Source organism: Dendrobates tinctorius, unplaced genomic scaffold, assembly GCF_039654945.1.
Source record: "Dendrobates tinctorius isolate UK_male_01 unplaced genomic scaffold, ASM3965494v1 ptg000071l, whole genome shotgun sequence".
NCBI classification, from domain to species: domain Eukaryota; kingdom Metazoa; phylum Chordata; class Amphibia; order Anura; family Dendrobatidae; genus Dendrobates; species Dendrobates tinctorius.
Window position 1 is genome coordinate 19,374,497 of NW_027361739.1, and position 19,253 is coordinate 19,393,749.

The 19,253-nt window shown below is 44.3% G+C and overlaps 1 protein-coding gene across 1 annotated transcript in view; it reads right to left on the reverse strand.

Moving 5' to 3' along the window:
* LOC141096125 (synaptonemal complex protein 2-like) overlaps positions 1-19,253 on the reverse strand; it is a 244,255-nt gene that overhangs the window by 122,882 nt on the left and 102,120 nt on the right. Inside the window, exons 7-8 of the mRNA XM_073582529.1 lie at positions 8,268-8,355; positions 8,009-8,173 (exon numbers count right to left, since the gene is read on the reverse strand). Coding sequence (XP_073438630.1) covers positions 8,009-8,173; positions 8,268-8,355 — 253 coding nt within the window. The remainder of the gene's footprint in view (positions 1-8,008; positions 8,174-8,267; positions 8,356-19,253) is intronic.

Below are 19,253 nucleotides of genomic sequence, written 5' to 3' on the forward strand. Positions count from 1 at the left end.
GTATCCACATAATAGATCAGTTGCTGATCGCTGGAGATTTGACTGCGAGGACAGTCATTGACCTCGAGGACGGAGCATCAACCTTTTATTAATTGTCTATGAGCTGGATGGAGATAGCTGGGTAGAGCTATCAACTATCTCTAAGGGCCCTGTCACACATAGCGTCCACATTAGCGAGATCGCTGCTGAGTCACAAGTTTTGTGACACAACAGCGATCTCACCAGCGAGATCGCTGTGTGTGACAGCGATCAGCGACCGGCCCCCCTGCCGGTATCGCTGATCGCTGCAAGAAACCTCTGGACATTTCTTTCGTCGCTGATCTCCCGCTGGCCAGCACGCATCGCTGCGTGTGACAGGCGGGAGACCAGCGATCAGCTGGTAACTAACGTACACATTGGGTATCCAAGGGACGCACGTCCCTTGGATACCCGATGTGTACGTTAGTTACCAGCTCCCTGCATCAGCGCGCTGGTAACTAACGAACACAGCGACGCCGCGCGCTTATCGCTGGTGAAGCTGTCTGTGTGACAGCTCACCAGCGATCACATAGCGACTTACCAGCGATCCTGACATGTTGATATCGTTGTCGGGATCGCTGGTAAGTCGCTATGTGTGACTCCAGCTTAAGGAATAAGTAGGTGATAAGTTGTTACGATGGACCAATCACTTTAACCCATTCCCCTGTTGCAGCCATGCCTGTACTCCTTGTGGCTGGCTTCATAGGAAATTCCCATTACACTCTAATACTGGAGTAATGCACTACATTGTACAAATGATCAACTACCCCAAGGGCAATAAAAATAAAATTAAAATTAATTTATCATAAATAAAATTTTAAAAAGTAAAAAGGTGAAATCACTCAACTTCTCCTAATACAAAAATAAACTTTGTACTGCCACAATTGTACTGGTCTGGAGAATCATGCTGTAAGGTAATTTGTACTGTGCAATGAATGCCATTAAAGAAAAACCCATAAAACAATGACAGAATCAGAGCCGTGGAGTTGGTAAATCAAACCTCCGACTGCAACTCAGACTTCTCAATTTCACTGACTCCAAAGCACTAATGAGCATGTACATAAAATGCAGCATAGATTCATCTCAACTAAAAGCCGAGATACTTAGATCAGGAACAGAACAGACATTTATAAGACATTTCCCAAATTCTTATTAAAAAATTACAGCACATCCTGCATTGACCTACAGTACCCAATTTATTAAATATTTTAGGAATCAGTCCATTTTATATCGACTCCAACTAAAACAAAATGGACACCAACTCCGACTCCACTACTCCAACTCCACAGCCCTGAACAGAATTGCATTTTTTTCACAAATTCATCCCATTTGGAATACTTTTCCTGTTTTCCATAACATTATATGGTAACATGAATGATTTCCTTCAAAACTACAACTCATCCTGCAAATATCAAGCCTATGCTGACAAAATTGTTTTAGAGTTTATAGCTCTTAGAACAAGGTAAGGAGAAAATGAAAGCACAAAAGATGAAAAATAGCCTGTGAGAGTTATGATACATCTGAGAGTAGAGCTTGGAGAGTCTCCATTAAAATAAAATATAACCTTTAATTGAATATTATTAAAATAAATAACTCTTGAAAAAAAAAAAATGACACAAAACTATAATAACCACATACATAAAGTGCTAGTGCATAACCAGTGCTCAATAAAAATGGTTTGGTCTCACCAGTATGTTGGAAGTTCTCTGTAGAAGGTTTACAATACACAGGAGCAGGATATATAGTTTTTGTGTGTGTGGGGGAAGTTTCCTCTTATTCCCTGCCGTGTCCCTGCATTGCTCCTGTTCTCACAAGAAATTCCCCAAGTGTATGCTGCTACGGGTTACCCACCATCATGGTATCAATGAGCCCCGCAGTCTTGGCTCCTATAAATAAAGGAGCGCCATGCCTCTCCTATCCCCGGTGTGTGATCATACCTCCCAATCCCCAAACAATTGCCGGAGATGCCAGGGATTCCGGAGACGACATCACAGCTGCATATTGTCTTCAAGGTATGGGGTGTGGAATCGTGCAGTCCACCATGTGGAACGCAGGCCGCCTGGAAGTGACAGCCCCATCTTGGCTGCGTCATATCCAGTTGCAGTCACAGCAGCTGTCTGGTCTCCATGGAGTCATGAGCTTGTCAGCCATTCACGATCATTGCCGATACTGTAGCGTGACTTCAGCTCCACACAGGCACGTTCCCATCTGAAGGTTGCCGCCCTATATTTCAAGGAATAGCTATCTGTCACCTAAGGTCAATGGACCTTTATGTGTTTTAGAGCAAATAAGGTGCCTAGGTGCATGCAATCGTTTTTTATTTTTCCTTGTCTTCCTACTTTTTTCCTCTTCCCCTTTAAAAGGGAATAATGATAAGAGAAAAACTGGCGCGCTCATCCAGTTATACCAAAACCTATTAGTTGGGTGCAGAATAAAAATACAAAGTTTAATCCATCCAATCCCCTGTAAATTATCATCAGTAACTTATCCCATGGTGGGGAGCTGAATTTTTTTTGATATACAGTGAATTTAACACCGAAGAATGTTTAGTAGCTCCATTCTCCGTGGTATATAACACGTCCTAATAGACAGCATAACCTAGTCTGTTTTTACAGGAGGCCCCTTGCGGTGGAAACTAGACACAGAAACATCAAATTTGGTCATAAGATAAGCCTTTGCAGAATAGCAAGACAAAAATTGGCAATAGAGAATTAGTCATAGCATAATTATTTGCATAGCAGCAAAAGTGGAATATCATCATTATACCATGATGGTGGATAACTCCTAGCAGCATACACTTGGGGACTGTCTTTGTGAGGACAGGAGCAATGCAGGGACAAGGCAAGGAATAAGAGGAAACTCCCCTCCCCCCCAAACACACTAGGACTACTAGTGCTGTCTAATGTGAACCTGCTACAGAGAACTTCCAACATACTGGTAAGACCGAACCATTTTTATTGAGCAACGATTACGCACTAGCACTTTATGTATGTGGTTATTATAGTTTTGTGTCACTTTTTTATCCAGAGTTATTTATTTTAACCCCTTTACCCCCAAGGGTGGTTTGCACGTTCATGACCGGGCCAATTTTTACAATTCTGACCACTGTCCCTTTATGAGGTAATAGCTCAAACACTTCCATGGATCCCACTGATTCTGACAATGTTTTCTCGTGACATATTGTATTTCATGTTAGTGGTAAAATTTCATTCATATAACTTGCGTTTAATTGTGAAAAAAACGGAAATTTGGCGAAAATTTCGCAATTTTCCAACTTTGAAATTTTATTCCCTTAAATACAGAGATGTGGCACTCAAAAAAACTTAAGTAACATTTCCCACATGTTTACTTTATATCACCACAATTTTTGAACCCAAATTTTTTTTTGTTAGGAAGTTATAAGGGTTAAAAGTTGACCAGCGATTTCTCATTTTTGCAACACCATTTTATTTTTACGGACCACATCACATTTGAAGTCACTTTGAGGGGTCTATATGATAGAAAATACCCAAAAGTGACACCATTCTAAAAACTGCACCCCTCAAGGTGCTCAAATCCATATTCAAGAAGTTTATTAACCCTTCAGGTGCTTCAAAGGAATTTTTTGAATGTTTTTTCACTAAAAAATTACTTCAGGTCCAATTTTTTTATTTTACCAAGGGTAACAGCAGAAATTGGACTGTAAAAGTTATTGTGCAATTTTTCCTGAGCACGCTGATACCTGATATGCGGGGGGGAACCACTGTTTCAGCGCATGGCAGATCTCAAAAGGGAAGGAGCGCCGTTTGACTTTTTCAATGCAAAATTGGCTGGAATTCAGATCGGACGCCATGTCACGTTTGGAGAGCCCCTGATGTGCCTAAACAGTGGAAGCCCCCCACAAGTGACCCCATTTTGGAAACTAGACCCCTCCAAGGAACTTATGTAGATATGTGGTGAGAACTTTGAACCCAAAAGTGCTTCACAGTAGTTTATTAACGTACAGCCATACAATTAAATCAAATTTTTTCCACAAAAATGATCTTTTCACCCCATATTTTTATTTTCCCAAGGGTAGCAGGACCCTAAAAGTTATTGTGCAATTTGTCCTGAGTACGCTGATACCCCATATGTGGGTGTAAACGACTACTTGGGCGCATGGCAGAGCTCGTAAGGGAAGCAGCGCCATTTGACTTTTTTGGCTGGAATTGAGATCGGACACCATGTTGCGTTTAGAAAGCCCCTGATGTGCCAAAACAGTGGAAACCCCCCACAAATGACACCATTTTGGAAACTAGACCCCCCAAGGAACTTATCTAGATGTGTGGTGAGAACTTTGAACCCCCAAGGGCTTCACAGAAGTTTATAACGTACAGCCATACAATTAAAAAAAAAAAATCAAATTTTTTCCAAAAAATGATCTTTTCACCCTCAATTTTTATTTTCCCAAGGACCGTAACAGGATGGAAAAAAATTATTGTGCAATTTGTCCTGAGTACGCTGATACCCCACATGTGGGGGTAAACCATTATTTGGGTGCATGGCAGAGCTCGGAAGGGAAGCAGCGCCATTTGACTTTTTTGGCTGGAATTGGGATTGGACGCCATGCCGCGTTTGGAAAGCCCCTGATGTGCCTAAACAGTGGAAACCCCCCACAAATGACACCATTTTGGAAACTAAACCCCCCCAAGGAACTTATCTAGATGTGTGGTGAGCACTTTGAACCCCCAAGGGCTTCACAGAAGTTTATAACGCCCGGGCGTGAAAATAAAAAAAATCAGATTTTTTCCACAAACATGATCTTTTAGTCCCCAATTTTTTTTATTTTCCCAAGGGTAACAGGAGAAATTGGACCCCAAAAGTTGTTGTCCAATTTGTCCTGAGTACGCTGATACCCCACATGTGGGAGAAAACTACTGTATGGGCACACGTCAGGGCTCGGAAGGGAAGTAGTGACGTTTTGGAATGCAGACTTTGATGGAATGGTCTGCGGGTGTCATGTTGCCTTTGGATAGCCCCTGATGTACCTAAACAGTGGAAACCCCCCACAAGTGACCCCATTTTGGAAACTAGACCCCCTAAAGAACTTATCTAGATGTGTGGTGAGCACTTTGAACCCCCCCAGTGCTTCACAGAATTTTATAATGCCAGGCGTGAAAATAAAAGTCATTTTTTTTCCACAAAAATTATATTTTTGCCCACAATTTTTTTATTTTCCTAAGGGTAACAGGAGAAATTGGACCCCAAAAGTTGTTTTGCAATTTGTCCTGAGTAGGCTGATATCCCATATGTGGGGGTAAAACACTGTTTGGGTGCATGGCAGAGCTTGGAAGGGAAGGAGCACCATTTGACTTTTTCAACGCAGAATTGGCTGGAATTGAGATCAGACGCCATGTTGCGTTTGGAGAGCACCTGATGTGCCCAAACAGTGGAAACCCCCCAATTCTAACTCCAACCCTAACCCACCACACCCCTAACCCTAATCTCAGCCCTAACCCTAATGGGAAAATGGAAATAAATACATTTTTTATATTTTATTATTTTTCCCTAACTAAGGGGGTAATAAAGGGGGTTTGATTTACTATTTATGGCGGGTTTTTATGTTTGGCAGCTGTCATACGCTAAAAGACGCTTTTAATTGTAAAAATAGTTTTTGCATCACCACAGTTTTGAGGAGAGCTATAATTTTTCCATATTTTGACCCACCGAGTCAAGTGAGGTCTTACTTTTTGCGGGACGAGTTGACGTTTTATTGGTACCATTTTTAGGCTCGTGACATTTTTTGATCGCTTTTTATTCCGATTTTTGAGACGCAGAATGAACAAAAACCAGCATTTCAAGAATTTCTTTTGGGGGGTGCGTTTACACCGTTCCGCGTGTGGTAAAATTGATAAAGCGATTTTATTCTTCGGGTCAGTATGATTACAGCAATACCTCATTTATGTCTTTTTTTTATGGTTTGGCGCTTTTATGCAATGAAAACAATTTTATATAAAAAAAATCATTATTTTTGCATCGCTTTATTCTGCGAGCTACAACTTTTTTATTTTTTCGCTGATGACGCTGCGTGGCGGCTCGTTTTTTGCAGGACAAGATTACGTTTTCAGCGGTATCAAGGTTATTTATATCCGTCTTTTTGATCGCGCGTTATTGCACTTTTTGTTCGGCGGTATGATAATAAAGCATTATTTTTTGCTTTGTTTTTTATTTTTATTTTTTTAAGGGGTTCGCTAAAGGGGTTAACTAATGCAACAGTTTTATAGGGCGGGTCATTACGGACGCGGCGAAAATAAATGTGTACTTTTATTGTTTTCATTTTTTTATTTCCAAAAAAAGAATTTATTAGGGAATATTTTTTTTTGTAATTTATTTAGCGATTTTTTAAATACATTTTTACACTTTTTTTTTTTTAACCTTTATTACACTGTCATGTGTGAGATTGCTGATCTGACACATCACAGAACGCTGTGACAGATCAGCGATCTGACACAGGCACTGCTGAAGGCTTCCTCATGCCTGCGCTCTGCAGGCAGTGAGGAAGCCGACTCCCTGTAGGCCCCTGAAGGTCCCCGCCGCCATATTGGATCGGGGGAACTGCAGGGAAGGAGGCCCCACATCGCGCTGCTGCGGGAGTCTCAGGGAAGCACGGAGGAAGCCCCCTCCCTGCCGATGCTTCCCTAAACCCCCGGTACACTGCGATTGTGTTTGATTGCAGTGTGCCAGGGGTTAACATGCTGGGGGCGGTCCGTGACCGCCCCTGACACATAGTTCCGGGTGTCAGCTGTGATAATCAGCTGACACACGGCTGCAATCAGCGGCGCTCCCCCTGAGAGCGCCGCTGATCGCTATGACGTACTATCCCATCCATGGGCATAGGGTCCTGGGTCCCATGGACGGGATAGTACATCAGATGTCAGGAAGGGGTTAATACTATTCAATTAAAGGTTATATTTTATATAACGGACACTTTCCAAGCTCTTCTCCTAATAATCCTGAGGGTACTTTAAGGCTATGTGCCCACGTTGCAGAAATGTTGAGGAAATATCCGCAGCATTTCCACAACTCCCACCGCGGGAGTTCTTCATGCGGTTTTCGCGCGCGGAATTCAAGCGCATTCCAAGCGGTTTGAAGGTTTGGAATGTGATTGACAGTTTGGTCACACTCGTCAAACATAGTGTTTCACAAGTGTGACGAACCTTTTACTATCGAGGTTGCCTATGCAGTCTCAATAGTAAAAGATATTTTTTACATTCTAATTTAAAGAGAAAAAAAAAGGTTATTCTCACCTTCCGACGGCCCCCATCTCCTCCGTAGCGCTCTCGGCATTTTCCAGTCCCAGTAATGCTTAGCGCGAAGGATCGGAGATGACGCTCACAAGAGTGTGACGTCATCAACGATATTTCGCACAAAGCATTACTGGGACTGGAAGGTGCCGGGCGCGTGGTGAGAGGCCGGAAAGAGTCCCGGGGCCATCGGAAGATGAGTATATGACTATTTTTTATTTTTATTCTATTTTTTACAGGATTATGGTACCCAGGGCCTGGAGGACAGTCTCCTCTCCTCCAGACCCTGGGTACCATCCGCACATTGAGCGCTCATTTTACGCATGGTGGGCACAGCCACATGCGTAAAATGAGCGCTTCAATGCAATCCTATGGGTGCGGAATCGCCACGATTCCGCACAAAGGAGTATGCTGCAGATTTTACCGCAATGCAATTCCGCAGCTGTAAAATCCGCAGCATTAGCACAGCACTGCGGAATCCCATAGGATGAGGTTTTTTTTGCATTTTCTCGGCGATGCCGCAGCGGAAAATCGGTGTGAAAACGCAAAAAAAACGCTATATGTGCACACAGCCTAATAGTGAATTCTGAAATAATACCCTATATCTGTTCTTGAATTACGATACAACTGGGAAAATGCTGACACTACAGTTAGACAATTCATTTTACGTTCTCTTTTTGTTAATATAAAGCAGTTAGTGATATAACACTGCAGGATGCTTGTATTACCTTGGGGTACCTGCACAACTGGAGAGGAAAACAATTTACGTGGGCGCAATTTGATTTTCTTGTGCTTGATTTCATGGTCACTACTTTCAGTACTGATGTCAGCATTGAGGCTTCGCTCGTTGTTTATGCGTTTGATGTATGATATAGTATCATTTAATGTGGGACCTGTAAAATATATCTGAGTAATGAAATACTGAACAGATGTAACATTATATGCCATTATTAGAAAATTTAGAGTAAAACCTCATTCTGAACTTACCGGATTCATGGATGTTTACACAGGTCATTTCACAACTCAATGTTCTTTTTGAACTTGAACCAGAATGAAAGGAAGGGCAGGTATTGTCCTAAAAAGAAGGAAAACATTACTAGAGCCCAAAGAATTTCCACTAGTGCAAAGAGGCATGTTTTACTGGTGAAAATGGTACTATTGCATTGTAAAAGTGTGTATAAAATAAAGATCAAGTCACGGGTTTACCGCAACAGAGAAAAGCCAAAAGACCGCAGAGTCTGAGTTTTCCTATTGCTGCACTGGTTAGAAGCACATCACCTTCATATTAAACTGTGTATACTTCTTATAGCAGTACAAGGGTTAATTTGCTCAGTTGAGAGCTCTAGGAGCTTTAGACTCTCAGCTGTGCTCTGTTAGCCACTCTCACCTCCTATATAAACTGGGTCCTGACTAGCTCTCATTGTCGAGTTGCTTTTGCTGCAAGTCTGGAGGTTGTTGTTGGTGGTTATTATAGTAGGCGGTTGGTGAATTTATCTGTGACTGTTGCTAGGTTTTGAGTGTGTGATAATTCCCTTTCTTCTCCTACTTTGCTTTACCCCCATCCTCCACTGCCCGATGTATCCCTCTGTTATTTGTATTTATATATTTGTATGTTTGGTATTTTTTGTTACCCCGTTCGTATTACCTTGTTAGTCTGGTTGGTGTATTACAGTACACTACTACACCCCTCTTAACTGGGTGGGGGAAGAGTACAGACTGAGGGCAGATTCAGTAACTAAGTTAAGGCATGTGGCCCCAGCGTATTCACCATCAGAAGTAATCTGGGAAACAGGGAGAGCTAGGCTGCATCTAGCATTAGGGACAGGGAAGGAGCCCCTGGTCCTGGGACACCCGACGACAAAGTCATGACAAATAATTTTACCAGTTACTAAAGCATTTCCTGCACATAATTCTACAACCCACTTTATTTTTTTTTCTGCAGCCTGCAGTCATTTACTCCTATCACAGTCATAAGTATGGTCATGCTGGCTTTATCATGTACAAAGCCTTTATGTTCTGTGTCAAAGACCTGCAGGCTTGAGCTAAGCATCTCCTATAGGGTTTATCATCTGGAACCCCTTATGAGGATATTCTAAACATTTCTTTTCACTTGCTGTATGCTTCAAAGTTCTTTATGTGTCGGCACAGCTGTGGCCCGCGTTGCAGCCAATTTTGTGGATGTTCAATCCTCCATTTAGCTGAAAACATGGTCTGCTGGTGCCTAAAAAGGGCTTTGCTGTGCTCCCCTAAACACAAGGCCTCGTCGTCTAAGCCAGTCCACACCCTCGGCAGGACAGCCAATCAGCAGGAGGGCCCTTACAGCGCAACACCAGCCTGCACATGGCCGACCATTAATCCCTCATTGTTCGGTATTTAAATGGGAGATGGATTTTATTTCGGCTCCATAACTCTCTGCTCCAAGACGCTACAGCCCACTCGCAGCTCTGCTCTCTGCAGCTTCAGCTGAACCATTGTTGACATTGGGTAGGCAACTGTCTTATCTTTTCTCTTCAGGACCTTAGCCCTCCACAGCAATATCAGCAGTACACATTCCGGACAACTGAGCAGCCGACTTGAGTGGTCAGTGCCTCTCATCAGGAAAGTGGTCTCTCAACACCTCCGCCTTCGACCAGATCTGACAGAGATGAGGCACCCTGGACATTGACCGAATGGTGTCTCGGATGAACCACAAGGTGCCTTGTTTCGTAGCCAGGTCTCGCGAACCTCTAGCCATCGGTTATTACGCCCTAATCATTCCGTGGTTCAAATTCCAGCTGCCCTACCTATTTCCTCCTCTCCCGCTAATTATGAGAGTTGGGAAAAAGATCGAGGACAGAATTTTTGTAAATCTGGTATCTCCGGACTGGGCCAGAAGGGCCTTGTACGTGGAGTTAGTAAACATGCTTGCGGAAATCCTGGAGGTTTCCAGACTGTCCCGATCTTCTGTCACAGCTCTTTCACCAGAGTTCACAGTCTCTGAATTTAATGGCATGGCTGTTGAGGCTGCCAATCTGAGGGAGGCTGGTTTTTCTCCTCAGGTCATTCAGACTAAAACCCACATCCTCATTGTTAGGCGTTGTGTTCCTGCAGCTGCACAGCGGGAATCCAGAGCCTTGCATTCAGCGGTCTCCCATTCTCCAACGACTGCAGAGGAGCCTGCTCAGCAACCCCGTCGTTCCCGATGCTCTGCTCAGACCAGCTCTGTGGGTCTGGCGGTTGCTGCCACCTCTGGGTCAGCAATAGCAACACAGGCTGCTCAGCAGCAAACCACTCCAGAGGCTAAGTCCTTCCGTCGCTCCACTGAGCATGCTCACGAGACCGGGAGTCACATGCAGAGGTCCTTCTCCAGATCTGATTGGTCCATCTCAGGGATCTGGAAGCTTCCGGAAGGTCCAGGCTATAAAAGGTTCGCCATGCGCTAGTATAGACTCTAGTTGCTACCTGTGTGAATGATGACGGATGCATGGACTTGCAAATGACTCATTAAGATTCCCCTCCCTCTGATATTACGTGAGTGGATAGGGAAGTAATGATAGAGTCAGCGTCAGTCAGTGGAAAGCTACAGGCCACAGTGCATATCATCCACGGTACTAGCGTCCGACAGTGTGCCTGCTATTGGGCATTGTCGTACAGCGGCAGTGTCTTTCCCCGCACTGCAGTCAGCAGTACTTATTGGCGTCCGCGGCTGTGACGCCGCACGCGTGCATTCCGTTGAGTCCTGTGACGTCAACTGGCTTGGTCTTTGTATTTAACGCCTAGGCGTCTCTGTGAAGTAACAGAGACCGCCCAGCGCACACCGGGTGACGTTCAACCCGCATGCGTTATACCGCCATATTGTGCGTCTGCCATTACGTAGCAGCAGTGTAACACCTCTGCACGGTGGACCCTGGGCGGCGAACGCACTTACTATTTATTATTTAGTGTGTTGCGCCATCACTAACACTCGTGCATAGATACTGGAAAGCCTTCTTTCGTTGGAGTGAAAACAATAATTCTGTTCCTATGTCCTTTTCCCTTCTGTCCATACTGGTTTTTCTTCAATCAGGTCTTAATCCTGGCCTCGCACTCAGTAACCTTAAAGGTCAGGTCTCTGTGCTCTCAATCCTTTTTCAGTGTAATCTGGCCTCTCGCCCCCAAGTCAAGACTTTCCTTTAGGGGGTAGCTCTCCTGGCACCTCCTTATCGTTCTTCGGTAGAGCCGTGGGATTTTAATCTTGTACTAGGCGCTCTTCAGCGATCTTTTTTTGAGTCCATTCAGGACATTCCGTTTTCTTTCCTTTCATGGAAGGTTGCCTTTTTGGTAGCCAACATATCCATCAGGAGATTCTCGGAGCTGGCGGCACTATCTTGCCATTCCTCTTTTCTCATTCTACTTCAGTACAAGGTGGTTCTAAGACCCTTTCCTTCCTTCCTGCCTAAGGTGGTCTCTCCATTCCACATTAATAAAGAGTTTGTTCTTCCTTCTTTCTGCCCTTCTCCAGTCCTCCCCTGGAGAAAAGTCTGGATCTAGTCAGAGCTCTCCGGGTCTATGTCTCAAGAACTGCTTCCTTTGATCTCTCTGACGCCTTGTTTGTCATTACAGAGGGTTGTCGTATGGGGCTCCCAGCTTCTAAATCTACCATCGCCTGCTGTATTTGCTCGGTGATACTGAAGGCATAGCGTGTAACAGCTCATTCCACCCGGGCAGTGGGGCATCCTGGGCCATTCGTCACCAGGACTCTGCTTCTGAGAATTGTAAGGCTGCGACCTGGTCTTGTTTGCACACTTTCGCGAGGTTCTACAAGGTTCACACCCATGCATTGTCCGATGTGGGTCTGGGAAGAAAGGTACTGCAGGTTGCGGTTGCCCACCGTCCGACTTAATTCTTTTCTCTGTTTCCCACCCTTGGGACTGCTTTAGGATGTCCCATGGTTACCTGTGTCCCCCAATGAAGTGATAAAGAGGGATTTTTGGTATTCACCGTAAAATCTTTCTTGCAGCCTTCATTGGGGGATGCTGCACACTCCCTGGTTTTGTGCCTATGTTGGGCCTACATGCCTTTTTTGGGCTTCTACATAGTTGTGTTATTGCTCCTCCTACTGTTTTGACACTAAATTACAAGCTTTGTGTATACTGCTGAGGAGAAGCTACTAACTTTTTATTTTTTGCATAGTGTCAGCCTACTATCAACAGCAGTATACACCCGTGGCTACCTGTGTTCCCCAATGAAGGCTCCAAGAAACAGATTTTACAGCGAGTACCAAAAATCCCTCTTTGTCAAGGAAATATTCTTTCCCTTCAGAGAGTATTGCGTGGCTCACACTGATGATGCTTGAGTCAGAGAAGTGGTGTCACGGTCACGTGTGTCTGGACGCAGCGAGTACCGCAAGGCGAACCCATGACACGCGTGACCCTGGATACACCGCCTCCAGTAGGGCGAGTTTAAATAATAAAACGTGCAGCTGGATACACCGCCTCCAACTGGCGAATTTAGGTAATACACGTTATATATACAGTAGTCTGGAAACCCCGCCTCCAGTAAGGCGAATTTAAATAATAAAGGGGAAACCTGGTTAACAATAACAATGGTGGGCCCTGCGATAGGGAATAGGGACGTGGAGACCTCCTGTACTCCCCTGAGCCAGTGTCCCTGCACTCCTAACGTTCCCTATGCCGGTTCCGCACCGGACGACGCACGCGTACCTCAAAACCCTGACTCGCCCTGCACCTAAACCCTCACTAGGGAATTGGTCGGTGCAGAAACTAATCCCACCACTGCACTAAACACACATAAGGAAAAGTGACAAAACAGGGGAAACACCACTTAGCTTTGCTCTGTTGCTTACGCTCCCAGCAACAGAGCCCACCACCTGCGTGCATCTTCTCCTCCAACCGGATCCATCACCATAACCGGATCCATCACCATAGTGCAGCCTTGGAGCAGAGTCCACCACTAGTTGCAGCTGCCCAGTAAACAGAGTCCCAAAGTTGAGTCCAGCTTCTGCCAAAAAGTCCAGCATGCTTGAGTCCAACTTTTCTGCCAATAAGTCCAGCATGCTTGATTGAGTCGTTTTCAGCAACCAAGTCCAGCATGCTAGTGCAACTCTCACCATAGTTGCCACTCCATCAAGCCATGCAAGCACTTCCTGCTGACACCATAAACTGCGACTCCACCACGCCATGCCAGCCCTTCTTGCAGACCACATTGTTGGACTCCACCAATCCATGCCAGCACTCCCTGCAGACTCCATAGCTGCCACCCGTCCCCTCTGGCTGGGCTGCCCAGGACTCCTGTTCAGCTCCATCTTTCACCCAGGCTTCCTTGAGAATGACTAACTATCACCAACCGTGGTTGAACACACCTGACACTCTTTTATAGAGCCTCACACCTGATTTGTAATACGTGCACATTAAAACTAAAGTGTAATACCACTCACCACCACCGGGGCAACTTTAGAACAAACGACACCACGTGTAATAATTCTAATGGCCACCGGGGGCAATCAACCCACTTTGGCACCAAGCCAAAGGGAAAAAAGTTCACTTTGTCCATTTACTTGTCAGATCCACCTTGGATCATGACAAGTGGTATCTCTGTATTGTAAGATCAAATTTGCCTCCCTGGCCCCAAAAGAATTTTTCCTTCATGCCATCCAAACGTTCGCCTTACAATCAGCTATGCAAGACTTTCAACCAATTTTAAGCCATAGCAATTTTCTTCACTCTAGGTTTGGAACATTCCCAATGATACCACCCCATCTTGTTCACAATTTCCAAGAAGGATGACTTCTGGACTTGAAGAGCGTCAACTGATTTGTGCAATTGCGAACATTTGGAATGAAATCCCTGCATCCTGACACTTTACTGGAGCTTAATGCATTTCTCTGTTCAGTAGACATACAATGGAGACAAATGTTACACTGCTGATTTTGCAAGTTTTCCCACCTACAAAGAATAGAGAGGTCTGTAATTGTTTTATCTTGGGTAAACTTCTACTGTGAGAGGCAGACTGTAAGAAAAATCCATAAAATCACATTGTATGATTTTTACATAATTAATTTGCATTTTACTGCATGAAATAAGTATTTGATGTAGAAATATTTGAATAGAAAAACAGAATTTAGTATTTGATACGGAAACCTTTATTTACAATTACAGTTATCAAACATTTCCCTGTAGTTCATTTCCAAGTTTTTATACACTGCAGCAGGGCTTTGGCCCACTCTTTCATCCTTTATACAGAGCTTCTACAGATCTTTCAGGTTTCTGGGCTGTCGCTGGGCAACACTGAGTTTCAGCTTCCGATAAAGATTTTCTATTGGGTTCAGGTCTGGAGACTGGATAGGGCAATCGATGACCTTGAAATGCTTCTTACGGAGCCAGTCCTTAGTTGCCCTGTCCGTGTGTCCTAGGTCATTGTCATGCTGGAGGACCCAGACACGACCCATCTTCAATGCTCTTACTGAGGGAAGGCTGATGGTTGGCCAAAATCTTGTGATATATCACCCCATCCATCCTAGCTTCAATCCAGAAAAGAACCCCCAAGGTATGATGTTCACCATGCTTCAAGGTTGGAACAGCGTTCTTGGGGTTGTACTCCTCCGACTTCTTCCTTCAAACATGGCGAGTGCAGTTGATACCAAAAAGTTCTATTTTGGTCTCATCTCACCACATGACAATCTCCCATACATCCTATGGATCATCCAGAAGGTCATTGGCAAACTTCCAACAGGCCTGGATACAGTGGGGAAAAAAAGTATTTAGTCAGTCAGCAATAGTGCAAGTTCCACCACTTAAAAAGATGAGAGGCGTCTGTAATTTACATCATAGGTAGACCTCAACTATGGGAGACAAACCGAGAAAAAAAAATCCAGAAAATCACATTGTCTGTTTTTTTTTCATTTTATTTGCATATTATGGTGGAAAATAAGTATTTGGTCAGAAACAAGCAATCAAGATTTCTGGCTCTCACAGACCTGTAACTTCTTCTTTAAGAGTCTCCTCTTTCCTCCACTCATTACCTGTAGTAATGGCACCTGTTTAAACTTGTTATCAGTATAAAAAGACACCTGTGCACACCCTCAAACAGTCTGACTCCAAACTCCACTATGGTGAAGACCAAAGAGCTGTCAAAGGACACCAGAAACAAAATTGTAGCCCTGCACCAGGCTGGGAAGACTGAATCTGCAATAGCCAACCAGCTTGGAGTGAAGAAATCAACTGTGGGAGCAATAATTAGAAAATGGAAGACATACAAGACCACTGATAATCTCCCTCGATCTGGTGCTCCAGGCAAAATCCCACCCCGTGGGGTCAGAATGATCACAAGAACAGTGAGCAAAAATCCCAGAACCACGCGGGGGGACCTAGTGAATGAACTGCAGAGAGCTGGGACCAATGTAACAAGGCCTACCATAAGTAACACACTACGCCACCATGGACTCAGATCCTGCAGTGCCAGACGTGTCCCACTGCTTAAGCCTGTACATGTCCGGGCCCGTCTGAAGTTTGCTAGAGAGCATTTGGATGATCCAGAGGAGTTTTGGGAGAATGTCCTATGGTCTGATGAAACCAAACTGGAACTGTTTGGTAGAAACACAACTTGTCGTGTTTGGAGGAAAAAGAATACTGAGTTGCATCCATCAAACACCATACCTACTGTAAAGCATGGTGGTGGAAACATCATGCTTTGGGGCTGTTTCTCTGCAAAGGGGCCAGGACGACTGATCCGGGTACATGAAAGAATGAATGGGGCCATGTATCGTGAGATTTTGAGTGCAAACCTCCTTCCATCAGCAAGGGCATTGAAGATGAAACGTGGCTGGGTCTTTCAACATGACAATGATCCAAAGCACACCGCCAGGGCAACGAAGGAGTGGCTTCGTAAGAAGCATTTCAAGGTCCTGGAGTGGCCTAGCCAGTCTCCAGATCTCAACCCTATAGAAAACCTTTGGAGGGAGTTGAAAGTCCGTGTTGCCAAGCGAAAAGCCAAAAACATCACTGCTCTAGAGGAGATCTGCATGGAGGAATGGGCCAACATACCAACAACAGTGTGTGGCAACCTTGTGAAGACTTACAGAAAACGTTTGACCTCTGTCATTGCCAACAAAGGATATATCACAAAGTATTGAGATGAAATTTTGTTTCTGACCAAATACTTATTTTCCACCATAATATGCAAATAAAATGAAAAAAAAAACAGACAATGTGATTTTCTGGATTTTTTTTTCTGTTTGTCTCCCATAGTTGAGGTCTACCTATGATGTGAATTACAGACGCCTCTCATCTTTTTAAGTGGTGGAACTTGCACTATTGCTGACTGACTAAATTAAATACTTTTTTTCCCCACTGTATGTTCTGGGGTGAGCAGAACTGCAAGATTTTAATACATGACGGTGTAGTGTATTACCAACGGTAATGTTTGGGAAAGTGGTATCAGTACTATTCAGGTCATTGACCAGATCGTCCTGTGTAGTTCTGTGGGGATTCCTGACCTTTCTCAGAATTATTCTTACCCCACGAGGCGAGATCTTGTATGGAGCCCAGCTTGTGTTTCTTCCATTATCTAATAATTGCGCCAACAGTTGTTACCTTTGTACCAAGCTGCTTGCCTATTGTCCTGTAGCCCATCCCAGCCTTGTGCAGGACTACGACTACAATTTTGTCCATGGTGTCCTTAGCTTATTAGTCTTGGCCATGGTGGAGAGGCTGGAGTGCGATTATGTGGACAGGTGTCTTTTATACAGGTAACAAGTTCAAACAGGTGAAATTAATACAGGTAATGAGTGCAGTGTATGAGGGATTTTAAAGAAAAACAGGTCTGTGAGAGCCAGAATTCTTGCTGGTTTGTAGGTGATCAAATACTTTTTTCATGCCATAAAAGGCAATTTAATTATTTAAAAATCATACAATGTGATTTTCTTGTTTTTATTTTTAGATTCTGTCTCACACAGTTGAAGTGTACCTACAGTTCAAATTACAGACCTTTCTATTCTTTGTATTTGGGAAAACTTGCAAAAGCAGCAGTGTATCAAATAATTATTTTCCCCACTGTATATGACACATAACAGTCATAAAATTCTGCCAGACTTTTCTGTTTTAACCTTGTTATCTTCAATTACATCTTATTACACTTTTCCTCAGACTAGTGACAACTCCCTGTCAGGAACACCGCACTGCACTTGCTCACTGAGCCAGTGCGCGTGTCCTGAGTACAAAGACTGTGCACAAAGATACCTACGGAGCAGGCAGCAGTGGTGACAATGCATGCTCCAGGACCTAAAGCACGTGACTGCTGGGGGCGTGGCCTAAGCTGCACAGAGCTAGGAGCTGCAGGGAAACTCCTAGAAAGGTAACTACAGGACAATGTTACCAAGGGGGCATAGACAGAGACAGAAACCAGATCAAGCCGAGGTCAAAACACGAGATAGCAATACAGTACCAAAGGATTAGACAGAATGGATAGTCAGGACGTAGCAATAGATCAGAAAACCAGAACGGGCATTAGAAGGTACAATAGGGGTAAACGTAACGGAGTAACGATAGCCAAGCCAGGAGGTCAGAACCAGAAAAGACAATAGTACCAAAACGAGAGACGGAGTACAGAGTGAAGGAACAAGCCGGGTCATACACGGGAAGCAAACAAACAACGCAGAGTACACGCACACCAGGGGTCAGACACACCAGAACAGCAATATAACTGACAAAGAATGCTAGTTTGGAGTGATTATAAATACCCCTCCCAGATCCAAAGAGAGGCCGGCAAAAGTTAACCCTGTGAGAACAGGACATTAACCATGTCCTAACCATGACACGCCCACTAGTCCTTATGTCTGTTTGGTTCTTCTGTGAAAGACAAGTGGCAATCATCCATTATCTAGAGCATCTTCTGAAGGCTTCACTCAGAAATAAGAATCTTTTTAGTCTCCAAATCACTTTGGATTCCTTGTTGCTCTTCAATTGGCTGATCAACTGACAGAAGGCATGTTACATCATCTGCAATTTTGGAACGTGACCTTCAGCACTCAAGTGGCTAGTGTTATTCCCCCACCAGAGAAGCTCTCAATTCTTCCAGCCTCAGTGACTTGTTTCACAAATCCCTGTGCACCATCCTTTCTTGTATGAAGGTTCTGGGTAGGATGGTCTCAGTATTTCAGTGTCACGATACATTTTTGGATCTGTGGAAGATTAAAACTTTTTTGCTTTCAGGCCATCGGGGGTTAATGTCAGTTTTTCCCCCTGCTGGCGTAATTGCATTTCTGCTGGGTTAGCTGATGTGTGGTGACCACTCCCACGTCCTTTAAAAGGTCACCTGATGCATCAACTGACTGTCAGAGTTAGTTCATTCTGCAGCGACCGAGCTGGAAAAAGGAGCTTCCTGGGTGCAGTGGTGCTTCAGCTTTAATAGTGGAATCTGGTGTCTTAATCCTGCTGCACGTGTTGTATTTATTACCCTGTTCCTTCTGTTGTCTGTCTTACCTTTCCTTGTGTTGTCTTAGTGCAGCGGTGGGACCAGTGTCCTCACTTACCAGTTCCCTACTTTGGGATAGAAGCAGGGTAAATGAGGGTTTAGGTATCCTGCTCGGCGATGGGGTGAAAGAACCTGTATAGGGACGTTAGCAAGAGCAGGGCACATCTCCAGGTGAGTGCAGGAGGTGTCCATTCCCTGTTCCCTACCGAAAGGGCCCACAGTTGTTAAAGTTTTCCCTGGGGTGTTTTTTGTTTTGCTGTTGTTGACCGACTGATTGTTGGAACCAATGTGTCGCACCGCTTTGGTCACATTGTGAAATTCAGTTTTCTCTTTGACAGTTTCACAGTTGTTAGAGACTCCTTGGATTGTCAGTTCTGTGTAACCATTCCAGGCAACAAAGACGTTTTTCAGTGGTTGACAGTCTTAATCTCTGTTCCTATATATTCTTTCTTTCTCCTTCATGGCAGGTGGTGATGACCAGCACCAGTTTGGGAGCGGTGTTGAACCATCACACCACTCAGTCTC